This window comes from Halichoerus grypus, chromosome 4 (assembly GCF_964656455.1).
Source record: "Halichoerus grypus chromosome 4, mHalGry1.hap1.1, whole genome shotgun sequence".
NCBI lineage: Eukaryota > Metazoa > Chordata > Mammalia > Carnivora > Phocidae > Halichoerus > Halichoerus grypus.
The window spans coordinates 57386-81752 of NC_135715.1; the positions used below are offsets into that span (position 1 = coordinate 57386).

The following is a 24367-nucleotide window of genomic DNA, read 5'->3' on the forward strand; positions in this document are numbered from 1 at the left end:
CCATTTGTTTATTTTTACTTTTATTGCCTTTCCTTTTCATGTCATATACAAAAAATTATCGCCAAGACTGGTGACAAGGATCGAATCCTCTATGTTTCCTTCTAGGAATTTTATGGTTTCAGGTATTATGTTCGAATCTTCAGTCATCTTCAGTCAAAGCCCAAATGAGCAGTGAGAACACAGTGAGATCCAGTCTGATCTAAGTAGGAGTCAGCAAACTACGGTCCACAGGCCAAATATGGCCTGCTGCATGTTTTTTAAATAAAATTTTATTGGAACACAGCCCTGCCCATTCATTATGTATTGCCTAATGGCACAGTTTACAAGTTGTAACAGAGACCAGAGAGTCTGCAAAGTCTAAAATAGTTACTACCTACCCCTTTTCCATCAGGGCTGGCTGTGCTGGGTCACATGGACCTTCGCTAAATCACAGCAAGTCCTTCTCACCCCTCCCCTGCCAAATTCTTGGAGTTCCAGAGTCAAGAGCAAGAGCACAGCAATGCCATGGGACGGACTATATGTCCAACAGTCAAACATCTTTAATGATAAATGAGTAATTCTCAGGTTTGTTTTTTCTTTTTTAAAGATTTTATTTATTTATTTGAGAGAGAGAGAGAGAGAGAGAGAGATAGTTTCTTTTCTTTGTTGGGAGCTCCTCCTCCTAGTCATTCTGTTGAGGGGTGGTTGAGGGAATGTACAGAGTCCTAAATATCAACCACAATCCAAGCAAGATGCACCCTCGAAACCGTGCTTGTGGAGATCAGATATATATTCCTACATCTCAGGCTGATTTCGTGGGTGTTCAGAATGGTCTGGTAGATATCCAGCTAAATTCAGCGGACTGGTTGAATCAGAGTCCCCTACTCTTCTGCCATCTTGCCCCCTCCCAAGAGAGACATAGATAGGGAGAGAGAGCACAAGCAGGGTGGGAGGACAGAGAAACAGCCTCCCCGCTGACCAGGGAGCCCGATGTGGGGCTCAATCCCAGGACCCCAAGATCATGATCTGAGCAGACAGACACTTAACTGAATGAGCCACCCAGGTGCCCCAAATTCACAGTTTTTTTGATAAACATTTCATATTTAGTAAGGAATAATCAATAAAATACTCAGGTAATTAAAGCTACATTTTGAAAAGCAGTATTTTATTATGTAAAATTTGATATAGGAAAAGTACCATAACCTGGACTTCAAATCCACAGCAACTAAAATTATTTAATATGTGGTCCAAAGCATAGTGCCAAAAATACATTAATGTTTAACAATTTCACTAACATTAAAAAATACTGTGAATGCATAATTACAGAATGCTCCATTAAGTCCTTTAAAAATAAAACTGCCTCAGAATGCAAAAAGGAAAACCCCAGATGCTGTACCTGTTATCCCTGTCCCCAAATAATGCCCTTATGTTATCTCAGCAGCCCTTACATAACAGTGGTTATACACCATGAGCAGCACATCCATCAAAAGACTGTGAAAAAAGTCAGTGGCCAAATTGCTGAAGGGGCAATACTTAAAGCTGTAAAACTTCCCATAGTGGTAAGGCTCCTGTCCTCGCAGCTACAGCACAGAGACGTCAGAACGCTCACGATAGCACAGGTGTCTGGATCACCAGCTTATAATGGCGTGAGAGCTGCTCCCTTCCCTTTTTTAAACTACAGCTCATACACACGCGTGATGCAAATCCCGAAAGATCACTTACTCACAGATGTGTAGAACTCAAAGTACAGGTTATTCCTACAACATGTTTCAAAGTGCTTCAGAGTCCACACTGGTATAATACTAATTTTCTTCCCTGTTTTTATCATATGTTTCTACTTTTCAAAGAGATTACTTGTTCTGTTTTGGCTAAACAGTATATACTAGTTTATACTAAAAACAGTAAAATCTATGACAACTTTTCAATTTTTTAACAGGCTGCTTCTTAAGAATGGTTTCTAGATGTTTCTATGACACACGTATATTTCTAGTTTCTGATTTCTTTAAAAGGAGTAAATGCACCTATACTCTAGGCTAATTGATACATTTCTGGAACACCCTCTCTAACCCACAAAATGCTGAATGGGAGCTTCCCGTCAAACGTGCACGCTGACTCACCCTGCCTCTTCACTCTGCTGGGAACCGGACCGTCCCGAATCTTCAGCCTCACCCCTGCTTCCATCACGGCCCTCCACAGAGATCCCCCCAGCAGTTTCTCGTGCTCGGATGCGAGCTCCTGGCTGGTACAGCTGCAAGGCCGGCCGATCCTGCCGGGACAGAGGGGTGGGTTACCCTTCCAAAGGCTGGCAATACAGGAGGGAGCAAAAGTCTCTACTTCCAGAGTCTGATGATCCTCATTATCTAAAGCAAATTAGTCTTACAGCTAAAAATCTGCCTTTTTCAGCACTATCACAGAAACCAGGCATTTTGAGGCCAAAAAAAAAAAAAAAAAGCCATGAAAAGGAAGACAGTTAACATTTAAAATAACTTTGAAAGAAGGTAAAATTAGTATCTGGGAAAATGTTACGCTCAAACCCAGAACACCCCCAGAGCCAGTAGAACCACGGCATTCCCCTCCCAGGTGGAGAGATGAAGACTTACATCTCAGCCCCTCCAACTCACCAGGTAGGGTAAACACGCAGCCTAAGACAAAGCAAGGCATAGCCCCTCAGAGGTGGCTTTTTAGGGTCATGAACCAAATAGTTAATAAGATCTGTAATGAGGGGCGCCTGGGTGGCTCAGTCATTAAGCGTCTGCCTTCGGCTCAGGTCATAATCCCAGGGTCCTGGGATCGAGCCCCGCATCGGGCTCCCTGCTCTGCGGGAAGCCTGCTTCTCCCTCTCCCACTCCCCCTGCTTGTGTTCCCTCTCTCGCTGTGTCTCTCTCTGTCAAATAAATAAATAAAAAATCTTTAAAAAATAAAAAAAATAATAAGAAGAAGATCTGTAATGAGCACTTTCCACGTGGGTTATTCCTGAACTGTCCCCTTCATCTGATTAAACTCTCAGAGGTGGAAGAACGCAACAATGCTTGAATAAAGTGTGTAAAATACTACTGAACTACTTAAGGACACTAGGATGGTGAGGCCAGTGAAGGAACAAGGGATTCTGAAGGTTAAGGACCAGGAGCAACAGTGGGAAGCCAGCCAGCTCTGCCCTGAAGGAGAGGGGACCAACCAACCCCTGGCTCAGGCGAGCCTCCTGCACCTGCACCCCTTCCTTGGCCACCTGGGGGCCCTGGCACACCCCGCACGGTATGTTTCTGCAGGGCTCACCAACTCACCTTTACCCACTCCCAGGCCCCACAGTCACCACCAGGGCATTTATTGGCATGCCTCTTCCTTAGCGGAAGCCTGGCCAGTGAAGAGAGTGGGAAAGGGCTGGGCAGGCACTGTGGGTCTGAATCCCTGTGCACACAGAGGTGCAGGGCTCCCATGCCACTTCCTGCCTGAGGCCAACACGCACGGTCCTGCTTTTCACCAGGGCAACACTGGTGTGCACAGACGGTGTAAGGACACGGTAACCAGCCAGGCCTCATACAAAAGGCGCCGTTACGCACAAGGCACCTCATTACCCCCAGAGCGTCACAGTTAATTGAGAGGAGTCCCAACACCTAAAGCTGTGTAAATACACATCACTCACTGTCGCTACATCAGAAGGCAGCTGAAACACAAGTGTTCATGAAACAACCCCCACCAAGAAGACCCGTGGCCGTGCCTGCTGTACCTGAGGTGAAGGTAACTACAGAAACCTCTGAGTAACACAGACGGGGTTAGTCAAGGCTACAGATGAGAAGGCTCCCCTCTTGCCGGTAGCTCTGCCTTGCCTTTACTGGAAACGTTTTAAAAATTCACATCACTGATACCAGCAACACCTTGGGTGGATCTGAAGGGAATTCTGCTGAGCGAGAAAGCCAATCTCGGGTCACACACTGTGTGCTTCCACTTCTAAAGCACCCCTGAAATGACAAAATCAAGCAGACAGAGGACAGTGTGTCTGCTGAGGTCAGGGATGGGGTGGCAGGACGGTGTGGACTGCAGCCCGGGGAGCCTTGGTCCCCTCGGTCATCGGGTGGCCGGGCGGTGGGGGGCTGGCTGGCACCATGGGGCCGGGGCCTGGCCCTGGAAGGGACGGGACCCCATTAATACTGCTTCTCTGCAACACAGTGATCTGAATAAAAATTAACATCAAACTCTTGGGGAAAAAAAAAAAAAGCCATTTGTTGGTCTAAATGGGCAATTCCAACCCTGTGTCGACTGTGCAGATCTGACAGGTATTTATGAGCCATTTGACTATCTCCTAATAATCAGTATGTTATTAGTAATGTAAGAAAAGCTCCACAGAGTATCATGAAATGCAAGCTCTCGGGCAGTGCCTCCCTAAGAGTGCAGGACCAGTGGGGGTGGACTTCCCACTGTCAGAGTGTGTGATCCGAAATATCAAGACACCTAATGTGGATTTCTCTGTTTTGGCTAAACAAAGTAACTTCTGTTTGGCAAAGCAGGTATAAGCCTGCAGAGCTGTAGTTTATACTTTTAGGGTTGATGAATGAATGAATGAAGAACCTTGTTTCCTGGGCGCTCCGCTTTGGGTGCTGGGCCGCCTTCACTCCTGTGCTCTCTCCCAGGCCACTCTGCTGCCTCCACAGGGATGCCACTGTCCTGGCTCCCCTTCTTCCCTCTGTCTGAGGGGACTCCTTTCCCCCATTTCAGCTCTTCTTCTTTTCTCCTTGAAAACTTGTCAAACTCACAGTGAGCTCTGTGCTTTCTGCTGTCATCCACGTGGCATCTTTGTGTTTCAGGCTCTTTTTCTCGAAATCTTCTCTCCATCTCCCTTTTCTCTTTATCACTGTCATTCTGCGACCTGTGATTCAGTACAAATTCTCAGTAACCTTAGGTATACTGCTTGTCAAGCACCTATCTTCCCATCCAGACTGCAAGTTCCAGAGACGCAGGGAATACCTCAGTCTGCTCATCAGCGCACTGCAGGCACGCACGTAATGGGCACAGCACAGGCATTCAAGAAAACATGTTGAAAGATGAATCGACAACAGTAACGACAGTATCTACTGCCAAACCTGAATGACATACATCACAAGCATATATACTTAGTTTTCTAAATCTCAGTAACCCCCCAAAGCAAATAATAACTCCCCCCTTTACAGATAAAGTACAGGAGACCAAAGTGCTCATGTGACTTTCCTAGTGGCCCAGGTCCATGTCCATCATGACACAGAGCTGATACTGATGGCTTAGTTTCTGCTTCAAGTGTAGCTAAAATTAACTGAAATTTTTATAGTATAATTTTTATTTGTATAATTTTCATACATATATTAAACTGATAAATGCATAATAAATAAATACATGGCTGCTTAGCTCCTTTGGTTCTTAAAGTCTTTTCCTTCACAACCCACATGTAAAAGTCCTCACATGCTGTCTGTGGTTTCCCACAAAACAGAAGCAGCAGGACTGGTGGGGAGAAAAAGATCTATAAGCAAAGTGTGAATTCATGCCAGAAACATGACAAAAGGCACTGTCGTATCATAAGCAATAATACAAATACCTCTAACAGAAACCACAGTGCTAACAGATCATAGATTTCATAATCATGCATAAATTAATTTTATAAACAAACCAATAAACCAGAACCCCAAAAAAGAGGGAAACTTTTTTTTTTTTTTTTAATCACAACTCTGTGTGGAAGAAGTCATTCAGATTGCTGTTTCTGGGCAAACAGCAGCTTAATCCCATGACCCTGCCATCTTGCCTGCAAACGTAAATTCACTTCCAGACACCTCAGAAGCAGAGCAGCCCCGGGCTCCAGGAAGCTCCAGGGGTGTCCTGATGCAGTGCATGGGCAGGAGCCCTGGGCCAGGGGAACAAGAAGCCTAGATACTCCCCACCGACTGTGTGGAGATGACCAAACCTTGACGAAGCTCAGGGGCAGGAGGGAGGGGCTCCCGCCTGACAAGGTTCTGGCGGGTCTCTCTGGCCCCTGTGCAGAGACCGTGTCTGTCCCATTCCCACAGAAGCCCTGCTTGAGCTCCTTTCATAAGCAGCATGTCACAAGCAGGCAGAGAAGTACATGCTCAAGGACCCCTAGCCTGAAACAGGCAGGGCTAGTGGAACACCAGGATCCGCAGCTGCTGGTCAAATTCCACGGAAGGGCCACAGGGATAACGCCAACAAAGGAAGCCTAGCACTTGGACAAGAGACTGCGAAGGAGATCCTGAAGACCTAAAGGGCGATAACAGGAATCCAAAGGAAGAGGCCAGGACAAGCATAGCTAAGGAACCAGCAGAAGCACATGTCCCTGGTTGGAAGACAGACTGGAGGATTCAGATGAAAGGAGCTAAGTTCCCAGCATGACCAAGTAGAAAATAAAGATGTGGACAAGCATATCATGGTAAAATCCCTGATTTCCACCAGCAGTATGAAATACAAGCACTAACTAGTACTGATAGATCCTTCTGTGCCAGAGTCCAGCTCCAGCCGGGGTGGGTCTCTCGTAGGAAAGGACGGCGTCGGCGAATGAGGAGACACAGACACAGGATCAGGTTGCAAGCATCTCCTCCTGACAGCCTCGGAGGAACTTTATTTATATGTTAGGATATTTTTGTTTTTCCAAATCTTAGATCATTTTCTGGATTACAGCCATAGCCTTCTTTCATTTTCCCTTTGTAATGATTAACATGACCTTTATTGATTTCTGCTTATTGGCTTTCGCTAAAACTAAAAACAGTACGCAAAGAGAAAGGTGCTAGACAGAGCGTGACCGTCTTGTTATTTTGTTCTATAGAAACTAATTCTTCGTGGAATTAGTTTCATTATGATTGCTTAGATAGGCGTAACTAAGGTGAGTAGTCACTTTATCATGAAACCCCAAAAATATTCCAATTATAAAGATGGCCATAAACAAAATGAGAGAGAAGAGCAGGAGCCAGCTGTGGAGTCTCCTGTTTTCAGGATCGTCCCCCATACTTGGACTTTGTCAAACAGCATGAGTAGCTTGGCTCGCGCCACTTCTGTGATCCTTCATGTGGTCAAAGCAACAAAAGTGTGGGCTTACTTTTCCCTGGGCTCCTCCAGCAAGCCCTCCAAGGGCGTGGGCTTCAGGACAGCACAGCTAGCACAGGGCTCCCGTTTTCCATCTCCAATATCCACTTCCTCTCCTATTTCTTTTGGCTTCTCAGTTGGTTCCTCCCCCTTTTCTGGTTTCTTAAGAAGCTAAGAAATTATAATATCAGTAAAATATCACTTTTGGAGGATTTTATAAATGTAGTTGTTTAATAATAAGTTAAAAATATAAAACAACACTGAGCACAAATGTTTGGATAGCAAAAAATGTAAGCTAAAGGTGCAGCAACCAGGTTTTTGGTTAAATACCGAGGGGAACGTTCAGTCCATGAAAGACGATAGTTATGAACAACAATTTAGAACAGTTGATGTGATGAGATTTTTTTTTTTTTTCCAGAGAGAGACAAAGTGAGAGAAGGAACACAAGCAGGGGTAGTGGGAGAGGGAGAAGCAGGCTCCCCACTGAGCAGAGAGCCGGATGCGGGGCTCGATCCCAGGACCCTGGGATCATGACCTGAGCTGAAGGCAGATGCTTAACGACTGAGCCACCCAGGCACCCCTGATGAAATGTTCTTATTGACGAATAAATGACCTGGTCTCTATTTATATGTTTACACACAGAGAAAAGACTGGCGACACTGTTAATAGTGATGATTTTCAGGTGGTGGAACTGAAATGATCTTCTTTCCTTTTGTCACCAAGTTCTAGTTTTCTCTAAAATGAACAAGTACTGCTTTTGTAATAATGTAAAAATATATTGTTTAAAATGTTGCTTTATGGGGCGCCTGGGTAGCTCAGTCGTTAGGCATCTGCCTTCAGTTCAGGTCATGGTCCCAGGGTCCTGGGATCGAGCCCTCCATCGGGCTCCCTGCTCTGCGGGAAGCCTGCTTCTCCCTCTCCCACTCCCCCTGCTTGTGTGCCTTCTCTTGCTGTGTCTCTCTCTATCAAATAAATAAATAAAATCTTTAAAAAAAACAAAATAAATAAAATAAAATGTTGCTTTATATTGATGACTTTTAGAATAAACTTTTTGAAAACACATCTTACTCTTTCTTGAATCAACCTGAGCAAGTTGCTGTCTTCAAATTTGGGCCTTCCCCGCTGCCATTCTCTGCATAGTTTACTCTTTGAAATTCAAGTGCCACAGGTAAGTCAGTTTATAAAACAAAAGTAGAAGGTATACTTCTGAGAATTTTTTCTAACTTATAAAAGTGAACAAATTTTAAATTGTACTATAGCAAAATTATACACAGATAAATTTCAACTATGTGAGTTAATTTAAGAATGAAACAGATAAAATATAAGACTGAGTATGAAAAGTTGCTTCTCATCACAGGTGTGCACTATGTTACCTTACATACTCTTATTCTGCCTGTGGAGTCTGTGAATTTAAACAATTCCTTTCAGATATCTATTGACATTTATGTTTTAAGGTCTTATTTATTTATTTGACAGAGAGCACACATACAAGGAGGGGGGGTGGCAGGCAGAGACAGAGGGAGAAGCAGGCTCCCCGTTGAGCAGGGAGCAGGTACTTGGGGCTCGTTCTAGGACCCTGGGAACGTGACCTGAGCCAAAGGCAGACACTCAACCAACTGAGCCACCCAGGTGTCCCAACATATTTTTTAATTAAAAAGGTAATATATGCTGGTAATAAAAGTAAACCACAGGGAAGTATAATAGTTTGTGTTTCCACCCGTCCATCCAACAAATAATTTTGTGCACCTCTGAACTGTTTTTACTTGCAATACTTCTGAAACCAAATGTGTGGTGTCCTTTCCAACACCACTTCTCCAAACCTCCAACACAGACTGGGTGTCTGTGTCTTTACCCTCAATCCTTTTTTATTTTTAAAAATAGTTCTTTTGTAATGTGGTGTTCAAACGGAATTGAAAACTGGCACCCCATCTCTTTAAAACATCTGGTAATTTGAATTCTAGTACCCATTATTCATTATCACTTGTTTTCATTGTGCTGATTTTTGGTGATCAAACCTCAGCCCCCTTCATATTGCCCTCTCCTTTTTAAAAATTACGTGTGTGCACAGAGAGGCCACCTTTTCCAGGACTGTGCATTTTCAGGCTTGTGATAAATAAGATCGACCAATGCGAGTGTTCATGGTGACTTTCCAATTGGCCCTGAAGTTCTAGCATGTGATTGCTTCACTCCTGGACTATGACTTTCAGTGGGAGATGGAAGTTTTTCAGAGAACTGAACTGTGGAAAAATGACCTTTCCTTAACTTGAAGCTACCTTTAAAATTTGAGGGTCTGGACCAAAAGAAGAGAAATATCAGGCTGGAGTCGAGATGACAGAGATGGTGAGAGTAATGACTAACTCCAAAGATGGCCACCCAGGCACCCCTCCAAATGATTTATAAATCAGACATCCCTAAAATGAGGCCAGATGCTCACTTAGGGCAAACCTTGGGCTGGGGTGTGTGTCCTCAGGTCAGGACACCAGACACTCGTAAGGGCAGAAGCTGCTGATTACCCATGTCATAGGGGTCTACTCTGCAACCAAGATCCTGTGTTACCAGATTTGGATAAGAATACCCTTTCTCAGGGTGCCTGGGTGGCTCAGTTGGTTAAGCGACTGCCTTCAGCTCAGGTCATGATCATGGAGTCCCGAGATCGAGTCCCGCATCAGGTTCCCTGCTCAGCAGGGAGTCTGCTTCTCATGCTCTCTGTCTCTCATTCTCTCTCAAATAAAATCTAAAAAAAAAAAAAAAAAGGAATACCCTTTCTCTTCCTTTATGTTTTGACTTCTTTTCTATATGAAAGAGCATACATTTATTTTTACTGACTTAATTTTGTTTTTATTTCTTTGGTTTATTTTGGACTCTAATTTCATAATTTAAAATGTAAAAGTGAAATGCTATACTCCAAATACTTTAAGTCTTACTTAAAATTATAATTGAAATTGTAAGCTACAGGTTTCAAACATTATTCCTGAAAAACTCTCAAGCTACTGAAAAAAGCGCTTTTGAGAATGTAAAGATTAGGCAGTAAGCTGGCTATTATGTGTTTAGAAAGATCAATGAGAAGATTAGGCAATATTTCCATCTGTGACCATAAAATTTGCATTAAATGCAAACACCTACTCTGAGCCCGGCAATGACAGCTGAATTTCTACCACAATTCATGTTTAAGGTTTCCCTACAATATTAAGGTTTCATTATCAGTTACCTTTCGAGGGCTGTTAATTTATGCCGCTGGAGATGTCAGGTTTGTTATAGGAAGTAAATCTGCTACAATTTTCTTGGGAGAGTTGTGTGTTCACTAAACTACATGGACAAACGGAAAACATGCCCTCAGTTATTTCCCCTAGAAATACCCTGGTTTTGCCATGTCCTTGCTGACAGGGGACAGACCATCTTTGATAGTCTTGGTTGGGTTCCTCAATCTCATCAACGTTATCATCAGATTCTAAGATACTTTCTGTGGGACAATCAGTTCCCTACTCATCTTGAACATCTAGATTTGGTCTTCACAGCAAATGTGCTCAAGGAATGTGACCTGCCCCACACCTTTTATCAAGATAAGGTTTTCAACAATGTCTTTAAACCTAAAGAGAGACATTTCTGGTTCTCTTCCTGGCACTTCTTGAATATGACCCACATCTGAGATTAGGTGCCACCATGTGGCTTGCTCTGGCCAGTGCAATGTGGGCAGAAGGGCTGTGTCTCTTCCATGTGGTTTAAGAACCAGCATGCAGGGCGCCTGGGTGGCTCAGTCGTTAAGCGTCTGCCTTCGGCTCAGGTCATGATCTCAGGGTCCTGGGATCGAGCCCCGCATCGGGCTCCCTGCTCCGCGGGGAGCCTGCTTCTCCCTCTCCCACTCCCCCTGCTTGTGTTCCCTCTCTCGCTATGTCTCTGTCAAATAAATAAATAAAATCTTTAAAAAAAAAAAAAAAAAGAACCAGCATGCAATCTTCTGTATCACACATTCCCCTCCCCATCATAAGGAATGAGGAAGCAAATGCCAAGGTGAAGCCTCCATCAATGGGTCACTGGATGGCAATGGTGAGCAGCGTACAATGGCCATGGAATACCAACAACAGACTCTAGTTATGTGAACCGGTGAGGTGTGAGGCTATCTGTTACTGCAGCAAACCCAGCCAGGCCTGATGGATACACACAGTAGTGTGTTTTCATAGGAATTTTGTTAAGAAATTGTTCCCTCCAGCTAGTGAGCCCCATGTGACCACCTATAAGGAGAAACTGATTTAGAAGTAAAGGCCTAGAAAAAGCTTTGCCTCCCTTGAAGAAATGCAATGTTTTCTCCTCATGGATAATGAAACTATGTTTCTGATCAAGCATATCAGAAACTAATCTATGATGGATAAAGATGTGGTATGTATACACAATAGAATATTACGCAGCCATCAAAAAGAACGAAATCTTGCCATCTGCAACAACGTGGATGGAACTAGAGAGTATTATGCTAAGCGAAATAAGTCAATCAGAGAAAGGCAATTATCACATGATCTCACTGATATGTGGAATTTAAGAAACAAAACAGAGGATCATAGGGGAAGGGAGGGAAAAATAAAATAAAGATGAAATCAGAGAGGGAGACAAACCATAAGAGACTCTTAACCACAGGAAACAAACTGACAATTGCTGGAGGCGAGGGGGGTGGGGGGATGGGGTGGCTGGGTGATGGGCATTAAGGAGGACACGTGATGCAATGAGCATTGGGTATTACGTAGACTGACGAGTCACTGAACTCTACCTCTGAAACTAATAATTTACTATATGTTAATTAATTCAATTTAAATTAAAAATATATATATATAAAGAAACTAATCTATGGCTCAATTATGGCGGCTCTGACCTCTTCCCCATTCTCTCCCTTTCTACTCTATCTTCCTCCAAGTCCTGATCTTTTTTCTTTTTATGATACAATTTCAATTAATCTCTAAAAGTACTTCAAAGCCTTCGTGGAATGAGGGAAGATACATATGAGGTTGAAATCTAGGTTTGATAAGGTCATCCGAACAGATACTAACAAGGAAGGACTGACTCACACTGGAGCACCCTATTTTACACGGGGAAGAACTCCTTCTGTGCATTAACCCACCCTTCTAAATGAATACATCAGTCAAAGGAGAAACTGGGCAAGAGATTTAGAAACCACTGCTGCTACTGTAAAAAAAAAAAAAAAAATGGTAAAACCCAGTTCCAGGAGTGAGCCTTCATCTAGAAAGGCCAGTATACACCAAGCCACTGATTTCTAAATGTGTACATTTTAGTCAGGGAGTCTTTTCTCTAAAGGAAAATGTAAGCAGAAGCCCAATCTGTGACAAGTAGTGTGGGGTTCCTCTGGGTGAAGTGCTGCCATCACACCCAGGAGGCTGGGCCCCCTCCCCCACAGTATGCCCAAGGAACCCCCAGGGATCAGGGAACACAGTTTGAGAACCCCTGCTGCACTGCAGAGAAATGGAACCATAATAACAAAAGACTAGGCTAACTAAAAATGTCCTTACAAGTTGGAAGAGCTAAATACGTAAAAGGCACGACTATAGCAGAACCAGCTTTGGAAAAAAGACATGAACTGTCTCCTCAAAATTACCTTAATCCTTACTTCTCTCTCAGCAGCTCTCTTCTGTCTGTCTGCCTCTTTCCTCTTACACCTCTCCTCTTCTCTCTTCTTTCTCTTTTCTTCTTCCCGTAAACGCTTCTTCTCCAGCTCCCTCCTCCTTCGCTCTTCTCGCTTCTCTTCTCGAATCCTCTAGAGACATGGAAAAGCATGTGTATAAATTATCTGTGTGGACGTGGGAGGGACAGGAAGGATACTCATCAGGTAAAAGGGCAAACCTACCTGCTTCTCTAATTTTCTATTTCTAATATATTCCAAAAGAGGTGTGGTTCTTCTAGCTAAAACACAAAAATTGTAATGTAGTATTTAACTCTAAAATAAGATTTCTTTCCTTCATTTTAAATACTTGTTTCCAATTTAATCTTAAATAATCTGGCTGGCACAGTCAGAAGAGCATGCAACTCTTGATCTTGGGGTTGTAAATTCGAGCCCCACGCTGGGTGTAGAGATTACTTAAAAATAAAATCTTATAAATAAATAAACACAGAACTTGGATGAGCACACATTGTATGTGGGGAGTTCCTATTCCATCACCATAAAGTCAGGTAATTTGGAGGCGCTGCCAACTCTGCCAACAGTAGGCAGTGAATTCCTGATTCTCAAGGGTCTTCATATTACAAAGTAGCTATGAAAGCAAAAAAGAAAAGTGAGTACAACGCATTAGACTTCCCGAACGTTGTGAGTATCTTCCCATTTTTGCAGGTATTTTAAAACATTACGTAACACTGTTATAGATTCACTTTGATTCAACACATATTCTGGAAATTTCTTCCTTTTCTGCTCTCTAGACAATGATGTTAAACAATGTAGATTCTTGTAATTTCTTATCATCTACACTCCACAAACCAGAATAACCAGATGTAAAAGTTTAGACAATGACCCCACAGGGCACTTCATCTAAGCAGCACTAACCACCCAGGAATGAACCTCTCTTAAACTTAAACTCAATCCTCAGCTTTCATGCCCCAGAAGTGTCTGATCCGACCTGGAATTTGGTGCCCAAATATGGCAGGCCTCAAGGCAGCCTCTCAGGGGGACTGGTTCTAAGAAATATGTATTCCCCATGTCAGTGGCTGACGATGCAGGGGGGAAAGTGGAAATGGTGTGGATCTATTCCACAGCTCTTTCAAAACCTAAGATTAAATGGGGGGAAGGAAGAATCCCTGGACGCACTTGAAGACTGGCCATGACATTTCTCGAATTCTGAGAATCAGGAATTTTAGAAGAGAGCCCCTGGCAGGGATTCTTAATTTGGAATTAAGAACTCCTGAACACCCCGACATAATGTGTCAAATGGCTTCTGCCAGGAAAGCTCAGCCCCAGATTTAGGGCTGGGCAAATGTGCTCATTTCCTCACAGGTGCAGGGGCCAAGAAGAGCCCATTCCCTCCCTGGGTGGCTCCTATGTTAATCATGAACTCTGGCTCAGGATGAGCACAGCTGATGCCCTCTATAACAGGCAGTTGCCTCAAATTAGGGAGGACTCTTGCTCTGCACCATGGGAGTTTTGGACTAGTGAGCAAAGAGCAGGATCAAGACCTCCCTGGGTGGGTGGAGGAGCTGACAAGACCCCACCCACCTTCTCTCTTCTCCAACAAAATACCTGCCTCGTTACCCCAAAGGATCAATGTGAAAGGTAAATGAGACCCTGTATTTGAAAGTGCTTTACAGGGACGCCTGGGTGGCTCAGTCAGTTAAGTGGCTGCCTTCGGCCCGGGTCAAGATCCCAGGGTCCTGGGATCGAGTCCCACATCGGGCTCCTCGCTCAGCAGGGAGCCTGCTTCTCCCTCTCTCTCCCTCTGCTTGTGCTCTCTCTCTCAAATAAATAAAATCTTTAAAAAAAAAAAAAAAAGAAAGAAAGTGCTTTACAAACCATAAAAGTGTATTATTTGTTAAACAGAAGGTGCATGGCCATGTAATGTAACACGAATTTAACCAACAGCCTGTTACCACTTACAGACAGCTGCTGCGTCCTGGGCACTGTCACAACCACCTGGGAGGAAACAGGGATGCTAAGTCTCAGGGGTGGAAGCTGAGCCCAGGTCTGGCTGCTCTACAGACCCTGCTATGCCACTGCACTAACCTGCAACTATAGAGGGAATTAATATTTCCATTTAACCCTCATTGCTCAGACTAGATCATAGAATCCACTAAAGGCCAGAATCTAAGAAAAGAAAAAGGCAGCTTGCTTTGAATTGCCGGATTAAGATCCAAACTTAGATGGGCAGAAACTGGATCACAGAAACAAAGCTCCACAGCCTCATCCTGGGCTACTAGATTGTGAATCACACTTACTCATTCCATAAAACACTACAATGCACCTACTGTGCACCAGGTACCGGGCAAGGGGCTGGGATGGGAGAGGATGTCCCTCTGGTGTGGGAGGGTGGCTGGAGCCAGCTGGATGGTGTGTGTCTGGCCACCAAGGACTATCTCAAAACTGCCCACAAGTGGAAGACCCTGGTCCTTTTCTGTGGCTATCCAGTACAAGAGCATTTACACAGCAAAGAGGGAAGGGGGCAGGGGGCAAGTCCTACAAATAATTTCTAACTTGCTTCCTTTTTTAGCTCTTCTTAAATTTAACATGTTCTACAGTGGATCTCAATTCGCTTCCAGTAATGTTTCTTCCCCAGTCTGCCCCATGTCAGTAATGGTGCCTCCACTCATTGATCTGTTTGAGTCAAACTCCTGGAGGCCTGGATTCTTTTTGTTTCCTTTCTTCCCACACCCAATCTGCCAGAGCATATGCAGACTCTGCAGCTAGCAATCCATCGTGTACAGAGCAATGTGCATGGAGTGATGAGGAAAACTAATCAGGCCACATCACTCCCTCAGCGGTCTCCAGCTTTCTCTTGAACAAACTCCAAACCTCTTACGCACCTGCCTCTCCAGCCACTCTGCCCCGGGCCCACCATGTACCAACCACACAGGCATACATCCTGTTCCTACAGGCCCACAGCTCAGCTTCCAGCTCTTGTCTCTAGTCCCTTCTTCTTCCATGTCTTAGCACGCCTGCTCTCAGAAGGCCTTGCCCTCCCAGGACTGTTTCATCATACTGTGGCACTGATCACATAGACATGCCCTGGCTTAAAGCCTGATTATTGTTGCAGGTGTTTACTACAGTCTTCCCCACGAGCAGGACAGATACATGACAGCAGAGGCCTCATGTGTCCCATTCATGCTCACTCCACACACCTAGGCTGAGTCGGTACCCACTCAACGTGTGCAGACCAAAAACGAGCACATGCTTGCTAAGCACATCTTTATAAATATTTACTTTAGTGATTAAAAAATCCTTTGAGGGCGCCTGGGTGGCTCAGTCGTTAAGCGTCTGCCTTCGGCTCAAGTCATGATCCCGGGGTCCCGGGATCGAGTCCCACATCGGGCTCCCTGCTCGGCGGGAAGCCTGCTTCTCCCTCTCCCACTCCCCCTGCTTGTGTTCCTGCTCTCGCTATCTCTCTCTCTGTCAAATAAATAAAATCTTTAAAAAAAAAAAAAAAAATCCTTTGAGCTACACGTTAAATCAGCTACTGTGAACAAATAACTGTAACCAAAAGCTCTGGTGCTCTCCCTCAGAAATATTTTCCCAGGTTGCCATATTTTTGTTACAACTGGAAAACACTCTACATCCCTGCTAAGCCTGTCACAAGTGTGAATTTTTAAAAAATCGTAAAAAAGAAACAAATACATATCTCAATCAAGTAAAGAGAAGACATAAGCAAACAGACCAGTAAGTTCTCTTGTCTTTGCCTCTATGTCTCCCAGAAGAGTTTCGGGATTGGCATTAGGTTTCTCTTCCTCCACACAGTAAGTTTCCAAAAACTTCTTATATTCTGGATCTGTAAATTAAAAAAGAAAAAAAGAAAAACATGCTCCTCCCCACGTATGGGAGAGGAATTATATTTGATCGGTGTATTTAATTTGGCAGTTTCATAATCCAGCCTCTGTAAAGGGACTCACCGTCTTCAATGCTTCCAGTTTTGGCATCTTTTTTCTTTAGTTTCTTTTTGGCTATCTTCTGGAATGGGGCAAACTCTACCACTGCAGGATATTCTAGGCCTTTAACAGAAAACAAATTGCAAAAACCATTCTAAAATTCCACTATATTCATTTTGGAAAATAATGATTTAGCTTTCTTTTTTTCTTTCTCTTTGTGGGGGGGAGGGGCAGAGGGAGAGGGAGAGAGAGTCTTAAGCAAGCTCCACACCCAGCAGAGCCCCAGCGGGGATCAATCCCGTGACCCTGAGATCACGACCTGAGCCAAAATCAAGAGTGAGTTGCTTAACCAACTGAAGTGCCCCATGATCTAGGTTTCTTAAAGATTGACCATAACATTACCGTTTAAACTATTATTTTCAAGCACCTGCAAACTTAGCATGTCAAACTCCAGATCTGAACAAAGGACGAGCACTTATTTATTAAAGAAAATGATTTCTCATGTTGCAGTAGTGGCTACATAACTGAATGCATTCAAAATTCATCAAGACACACACCTTAAAATGTCAATAAACCCTTCTCTCCCTCACTGAAGAGTTTATCATGGAATACCTTTAAATAGGTTCCTTAGTCACATTTTTTCTTTTTTTAAATTTTAAAAGGTTGTTTCAATGATCAATCTGTTATATGAGTTCAAGGGAATTAGTATGTTTAGAAGAGACACTTGGCTAAAAGAGGGGCCTCAGAAGGCATGCACAATACTCAGACAGGGTTGGCTTCAAACGGAAAAGTTTAGAACAAAAGCCACGAGAAACTGATTTGGTCATTATGTGCGGGGTGGGGGGGGTGGGAGTGGGGGGCAGGAACATACTGAGAAACGTTCACTATTTACTTAATCAACTGATGGAACGCTTCCATGTTGGTACTGAATCCTTTAGCCTTGTCAGGAATGGTCAGGTGACCATGATATTGCAACTCTTATTTATCTGGACAATATTTCTGTGCTAACTTTAACTATCTGGAATAAAGTCAAGAACCAGGAGGAGAGCAGGGCTTTGGACAGGCAGGAACAATGTCTGATTCACTGCTGCACCCACATGCCTGGTACATAGATACTTACTAAGTAGGAGTTGACACACTTCCTGATTTCAAAACTTCTTATGAAGCGATGGTAATCAAAACAGTATGGTACTGGCACAAAAAAAGAAACACAGACCGATGGACTAGAACACAGAGCCAGAAATAAACCATCACATACATGATCAGATGGTTTTCCATGAGGGTGCCAAGACTTTTCAATGGGGAAAGGACAGTCTTCTTGAACAAATACTGCTAGGGGCGCCTGGGTGGCTCAGTTGGTTAAGTGTTGGCCTTCAGCTCAGGTCATGATCCCAGAGTCCAGGGATCGAGCCCCACATCAGGCTCCCTGCTCAGTGGGGAGTCTGCTCCTCCCTCTGTCCTTCACATTGCTCATGCTCTCTCTCGCTCTCTCTCTCTCAAATAAATAGAACCTCAAAAAAAAAAAAAAAAATACTGCTGGAAATACTGGATATCCACATGCAAAAGGATGAAGCTGGACTCTTATCAGATACCACAGACAAAAATTGACTCAAAATGGATCAAACACCTAAACATGAGACCTAAAACTATAAAACTCTGGCAGAAAACATGGAGGAAAAACTTGACATTGGATTTGGCAGTGATTTCTTAGATGTGACACCAAAAGTACAGGCAACTAAAATAAAAACAGAAAAACTGGACCACATCACATTAAAAACACCTGAGTGTCACAGAATACAATCAACAGAATATAAAGGCTACCTATGGAATGGGAAAAAATCATACATCTGATGAGGGGTTAAGAGCCATAATATACATATATATATAAAAAAATCTACAACTTAACAAAAAACAACTCAATTTAAACATGGGCATTCCTCCAAAGACACACAAATGGCCAACAAGCACACAAAGATGCTTAACATCACTAAGCATTAGGGAAATATAAGTCAAAATCACAGCGAAACACTACCTCATACCCATTAGGATGTCTGCTATCAAAGAAACAGAAAACGACAAGTGTTGGGAGGATGTGGAGAAATTGGGAGGCCTCATGCCCAGGTGGCGGGGATACAAAATGAAGTAGCTTCTACGGAAAACAGTATGGCAGTTCCTCAAAACATTAAAAATATAATTACTATATGATCTAACAATTCTGCTATGGTTATACCCAAAAAAACTGAAAGCAGAGTCTCAGATACTTGTACACCCATGTTCACACCAGCACTATTCACAATAGCAAAGAGCTGGAAGCAAGCCAGCTCTTTGTAAATGGATAAACAAAATGTGGTATATACACACAGTAGCGTATTACTCAGTCTTAAAAAGGAAATTCTGAGACATGCTACAGCACGGGTGAACATTGAGGACACCATGCAATGTGAAATACTGTATGATTCCACTTATATGAGGTATCTAGACTAGTAAATTCATAGAAACAAAAAATAGAAAGGTGAATGCCAGGAGCTAGGGGTCAGGGAGAAGCGGGGAGTTATTTAAAGAGTCCAGAGTTTTGGGGCGCCTGGGTGGCTCAGTTGGTTAAGCGACTGCCTTCGGCTCAGGTCATGATCCTGGAGTCCCAGGATCGAGTCCCGCATCGGGCTCCCTGCTCGGCGGGGAGTCTGCTTCTCCCTCTGACCCTCCTCCCTCTCATGCTCTCTGTCTCTCATTCTCTCTCTCTCAAATAAATAAATAAAATCTTTAAAAAAAAAAAAAAAAAAAAAAAGAGTCCAGAGTTTTAGTTTTGTAAGATGAAAAGAGTTCTGGAGATGGGGTGCACAACAGTGTGAATGTACTTAATACTACTGAACTGTATGCTCAGAAAAGACTAAGATGAGGGACGCCTGGGTGGCTCAGTCAGTTGAGCATCTGACGCATCTGACTCCTGGTTTGGGCTCAGGTCATGATCTCAGGGTCGTGGGATTGAGGCGTTGGCCTCTGCACTGCTTGTCCCTCTCCCTCCCTTTTTGCTCCTCCCCTCACGCATGTGTGCTCTCTCTTAAAAAAATAAAATCTTAAAAATAGTTCAAGATTACATTTGCTTTTCCTCACAGGAAAGAATCTCTTGGCCTCAGCCTAGTCACTCTTTAAGGATATTTTGTTAGCTCTCAGTGAAGAAGAAAACACTTAGCAGCAGTGGAGTGGAGTGGGAGGAGGTTGGTTGGTGAGGGGTATTCAGAGAATATGCTCTTACAGTTGTACCAGCTTGATCGCAGTGGACACAACAGCTGACAGTCTGACGGGAGGGAGGACAAAGGCAAGATCCAAAAAGTACAGAGAATCGGAACCATTTACAGTAGAGGTAAATATCCCTGTCTCAGCAGGCAATGCTGTTCAACAGAGTCAGAAACTTATGTTCATTATTACAATCCCCTCCCCCATGACACTGTCCAAAAATGGTATAATTATGAAGAGTACTCTGTTTAACATGCTTATTTTTTTATTTTTTTTTTCAAGATGTATTTACTTAATTTAGGGGTGCTGGATGGCTCAGTAGGTTAAGCCTCTGCCTTCAGCTCAGGTCATGATCCCAGGGTCCTGGGATTGAGTTCCCCATCGGGCTCTCTGCTCAGTGGGGAGCCTGCTTCTCCCTCTCCCTCTGCCTGCCACTTCCCCTGCTCGTGCTCTTTCTCTCTCTGTCAAATAAATAAAATCTTAATTTATTTACTTATTTCAGTGAGGGACAAAGGGCAGAGGGAGAGAGAGAGAATCTTAAGCAGACTCCCCAATGAGTGAAGAAGGAGCCGATGCTGAGATCGTGACCTGAGCCAAAATATAAAGAGCACACTGTTTAAAAAGACATAGATATAAGTGAATAATATATTTTAGAAAATTCCTATTGCACAAAAGTAAAGTGATTTGGTTTTGGTACATAAGAAAGGGAAGTTCAATTATCAGAAAACTCATTTATATTAAAAACTTCACTCCAATAATATAAAAATAGGTTGTCACTGATACAAAGAATTGATGGAATTCTTTGGTTTATATATAATTTTAATTTTCAACATAAGCACACAACCACAGTAACACAATTGAAATTTATGAAATTATTTTAGATTGGTATCTGAGAACTTAATTATAATTTACAAACATTCCAGCAAAACTTAATTAACGTACTTTGAGATTATAATAGTTTAAAAAGCCAATGATCCAACCTTTACTGTCAATGAAGATATAGCCATCAAAACGATCTCTAAAAAGAAGGATGTCATCAGGATTTCTAAAATTAATGTATGCTCTTGAATAAAGATGAGGATAAAGACTGAAATAAGAGATAACAGTGAAAATGGTTAGTAAAAAATGCAAGACTTCTTTAATTTTGCTTTTTTTTCTTTTCTAGATACAACAAACTGAAACCTATGTGCCAAAGAACACCTCTCAGCTAATTACAACAATCTGGGTATTCTTTAGCAAAAAAAAAAAAAAACAAAAAAAAAAAAACCCATAATAAACAAAACATTACCCAAGATCTTTTTAATAACTTGGGAAAGACACTAAGGTCAGTCTCTCTACTACACAGAAACAGGGTTATAATACTGGTCTTCCAAAGTTGAAAACCAAAGGCAAGGTTATTCAAAGGTCATTCCTTATCACACATCATGACCCAATAAAATCTAGTCATGATTCATAAATGAAAACATCATATTGCACAAAAGAATCTTCACTGACTCAGAGAACACCTTTGCGTACTCTAAGGGATATTAACTGCAGCACACGGTATGGGGGCTACAGAAGAACTAAGCCCTTCTCCTCTACCACAAAACTACCAACTTCCTTAATAGGCAGAACTTCCAACCCCCTTTCACAGATGAGAACACAGGCTCAGAGAAATTCAGTATGTGCAAAAGGTACAGCTAGTTAAAAAGTGGGACTGGGATTCCAACCTGAATCACTCTGAGTCCAGGGCCTGTCCTTTAACTATACCACTTTTCTTAAACTTTAGTCATTTGAAATTCACCTGTTACTTTTTTTAAACCAAATCTATATTTCCGTTAGAAATATTTTTCTTTGAATAGACTGAAAGTTGTTACTTAAACAGTATTTATTCAGAAGGAGAGTTTATAGGGCTCCCACAAATGCCAACTCACGACACTGAAGATAACAAGGGTACCAATGATGATCAAGAGTGTAGTAGAAACAGTGAAAATCACAAAATGTAGCTGACCTGTCCCCTGCGGAAGGTCTAACCTGAGGTCTGCTTTCTCTTCGTTCACAAAGAGAAGATGTGGACGTGTTAAAGTGTCCTCGGAGTCACCCTTCTACCCAGGGGTGAAAGGGAAGGAGACAAGCAGCTGGTAGGTGTGGGTGGGGGTGGTAGCGGTGGACGCAAGCACAGGGTTTCTGAGGGCTGGATACGGTTTCTTTCTCCGGAGTTTGTCTTTTTGGATGATGGGGGTGCTAGTACCGGCACATTTCAAATCTCTTTTAGAGGAATTTAACGATCATGTCCAAGTAAGGTGCGCGCTGATTTCTGGGTCCGTGTGGGAAAGAGACGGAGACAGCTTCCGCGGTCTACAACCACCTCCCAGCGAGCGACAAGGCCTCCCAGCTTCTCACCTCAAGTCGGCGGTAAAGAACTCAAAGTAGTCGTGCGCGGGCAGCGGGTGCAGCTGCTCCTCCAGCTGCTCCTTGGTGAGGCTGGGAGGAAGCCGCCGGATCACCACCTGAGGAGAGGACGGACGGTGGGCTTGGCGTCCCCCCCAGCGCTTCCATCCCTTGAACGCCGCCTGTGTTTAGGCTCAGAGGGAGCGCAGAAACGCCCGCGATGCACGGGTGACACAGCACGGCCGTCAGAAGGGGCTGCGCCTAACACAGCTCCCTTCTCGGGAACCCCGACGACTGTGGGCACGACGCGTACTGTCCGTGCCCGAGTGGAAAACTCAAACCTCACAAGCCCGCGGTGGGCGCCCGCCGCCCCGGACCGGCACCCCGCCGCGGATCGCAGCGTCTCCGCGCTCAGCCCCGACCGAAACACCACAGGCTCCAGGCGGGGCGGGAAACGGCCCCGCCTCGCCGCTGTCAGCGGTGCTGAAGCGGCCGGCCCCGGCCCCGCGCTCCCAGAACACGCCGCCCGCGGCCTCGCCCCGTCCGCTCCACCCCAAACCCTGAGCCCGCCCCGCCTTTGCGCAGGACCATCCCTCTTCTCGCGAGGCTCGCCCGCCCACCCGCCACCCTTAGCGCCCCTCCGCCTCCAGCATGACGCCAACCCTTGGCCCCGCCTCCCCTCGCCCAAGACCATCCCTCATCTCGAGAGGTTTGCACGCACCACTCCGTTCTCGCCTCGACCCACCCTGTTGAAGACCCTCCTCCTCTCGCGAGGTTAGTCTGCCCCGCCCTTCCCCCCCCACCTTGCTCAGAACCGTCTTCTTCTCCTCGCGAGGTTTGCCTGTACCGCCCCCACAGCCGAAGGACGAGGTTGGTGGCACCTCTGGTTCTCGCCGCGGCGACTCCCGGCGGAACTGGACTTCCCCAGCCGACAGCTTTTCTCTCCCGCTCGGGTCCCGCGCAGCAACGGCCACCCCGGAGCCTCCCACTCCCTCCTTCTCTGAGCGCATCTCGCACCCACCGCGGAGTCGCTGCTGCCTCCCTCCCGGGCCGAAATGTCGCGAGAACTGGGCCACCGCCCCTCCCCCCGGGCCCATGATGCTCCACGTCCAGCACCCCTTCCGCCTGCCCTCCGGGGCCTGGGGCGTGCCCCGGACCGACCTCCGGCCCGGGAGTGCACGGGGTGGGCAAAGGGCGACTGGCGCGGGTAGCCGGGTCTCGGGAGGGTCTTGGGGCGGCGAGGGGTGGAAAGGCCTCGCCCAGTAGGCGGCCAGCGGGAAATTAGGGACCAACAGGGGACTCGATCCCAGGACCTCAAGATCAAGACCCCAGCCGAAGGCAACTGACTGGGCCACCCCACCCTGGTGCCCCTCTTTACTTCCTGTCATTAACAAAGTTTCTAAGAAATGGTTTCACAAAAATCACAGAATTTTAGAATTCAGGTTTGATTGATGACATTTTGAACATTAAAAAAATCTTACAATACAAATTTCAAGATAAAGTGAATGAAATATACTTATAAAATAGCTTAAGATTTTATATAAAAAAATAAGTACATCACAAAATCTAGCTTCCTAGACATCATCACCAAGCCTGTTAAAATGTTTGGTTTTACATACACAGAACTATAGACAAAATAAGGCAAAATAATCTCTCAACGTCAGAGTGAATAAAGTAGGTAACTTTGCCGCACATGAATGTGGTCCTGAGGTAAATGCTGGTCACATTTTACTTGGGAGCACATCTAATTGGTAAATGGCTGTGGTTTAAAGCAGCAGGTGACCAGAATACCCCTATTCCTCTGAAAATGACAGTATGGTCACTTTAAAGTTGGCAAGGATTCCTTTTTAGGAAACTATCATTGTAAGAGTACAAAACTGGGAAGTAATAGAAGTACCTTTCTTTGATACTCTCTGAAGCCTAAACATTGGCATTAGCTGCTGATCTGAAAAACAGCTTGGATTTGCCTTTTATTTCTTAAAGCACTGGCAATACGGTGATGGCTCCTTTTTATCAGGAGTTTGCTCTTTGAGAAACCTAAAAAAATCATACCACATGATCAATGAAGAAATTACATGAAGAAATATTTTGGTCTGGAAGGCAAAATAAATGTGAAAACAGTATTAATACCTTCATTTTTATCTATTTTATTTTATTTTTTTAAGATTTTATT

General features: G+C 44.2%; 1 protein-coding gene across 21 annotated transcripts; it reads right to left on the minus strand.

Annotated features, from left to right (window-relative positions):
* Window positions 1-1123: 1123 nt before the first annotated feature.
* Window positions 1124-23245, minus strand: UPF3A (UPF3A regulator of nonsense mediated mRNA decay). Of its 21 annotated transcripts, none has more exons than XM_078070042.1 (12): window positions 23076-23245; window positions 22207-22313; window positions 20805-20911; window positions 16615-16713; window positions 16383-16493; window positions 14612-14647; window positions 12878-12933; window positions 12629-12787; window positions 8101-8178; window positions 7046-7203; window positions 4543-4840; window positions 1124-2245 (listed from the first exon to the last, which is right to left on the minus strand). In XM_078070042.1, the coding sequence occupies exons 1-12, from the start codon at window positions 23202-23204 to the stop codon at window positions 2093-2095; spliced, it is 1491 nt and encodes a 496-aa protein (XP_077926168.1). In that variant the 5' UTR covers window positions 23205-23245; the 3' UTR covers window positions 1124-2092. The 21 variants fall into 21 exon arrangements, 17 of the variants coding, with proteins under 17 accessions (XP_077926168.1, XP_077926167.1, XP_035950997.1 ...); XM_078070041.1 differs by having other exon boundaries at window positions 12641-12787; window positions 22998-23245; XM_036095104.2 differs by having other exon boundaries at window positions 22998-23245.
* Between the last annotated feature and the right edge of the window lie 1122 nt (window positions 23246-24367).

Bases quoted from the DNA above. Each gene is read 5' to 3' on its own strand.
- UPF3A (XM_036095104.2), bottom strand. From the start codon at position 23,204: ATGCGCTCAGAGAAGGAGGGAGTGGGAGGCTCCGGGGTGGCCGTTGCT. The intron at 8,179-12,628 runs GTAATTTTGAGG...TGAATTTCAAAG, and splicing joins AGAGAGAAGTAAGGATTAAG to AGTAAACTATGCAGAGAATG. The intron at 4,841-7,045 runs GTAAGCCCACAC...ACTGAATCACAG, and splicing joins CTGGAGGAGCCCAGGGAAAA to GTCGCAGAATGACAGTGATA.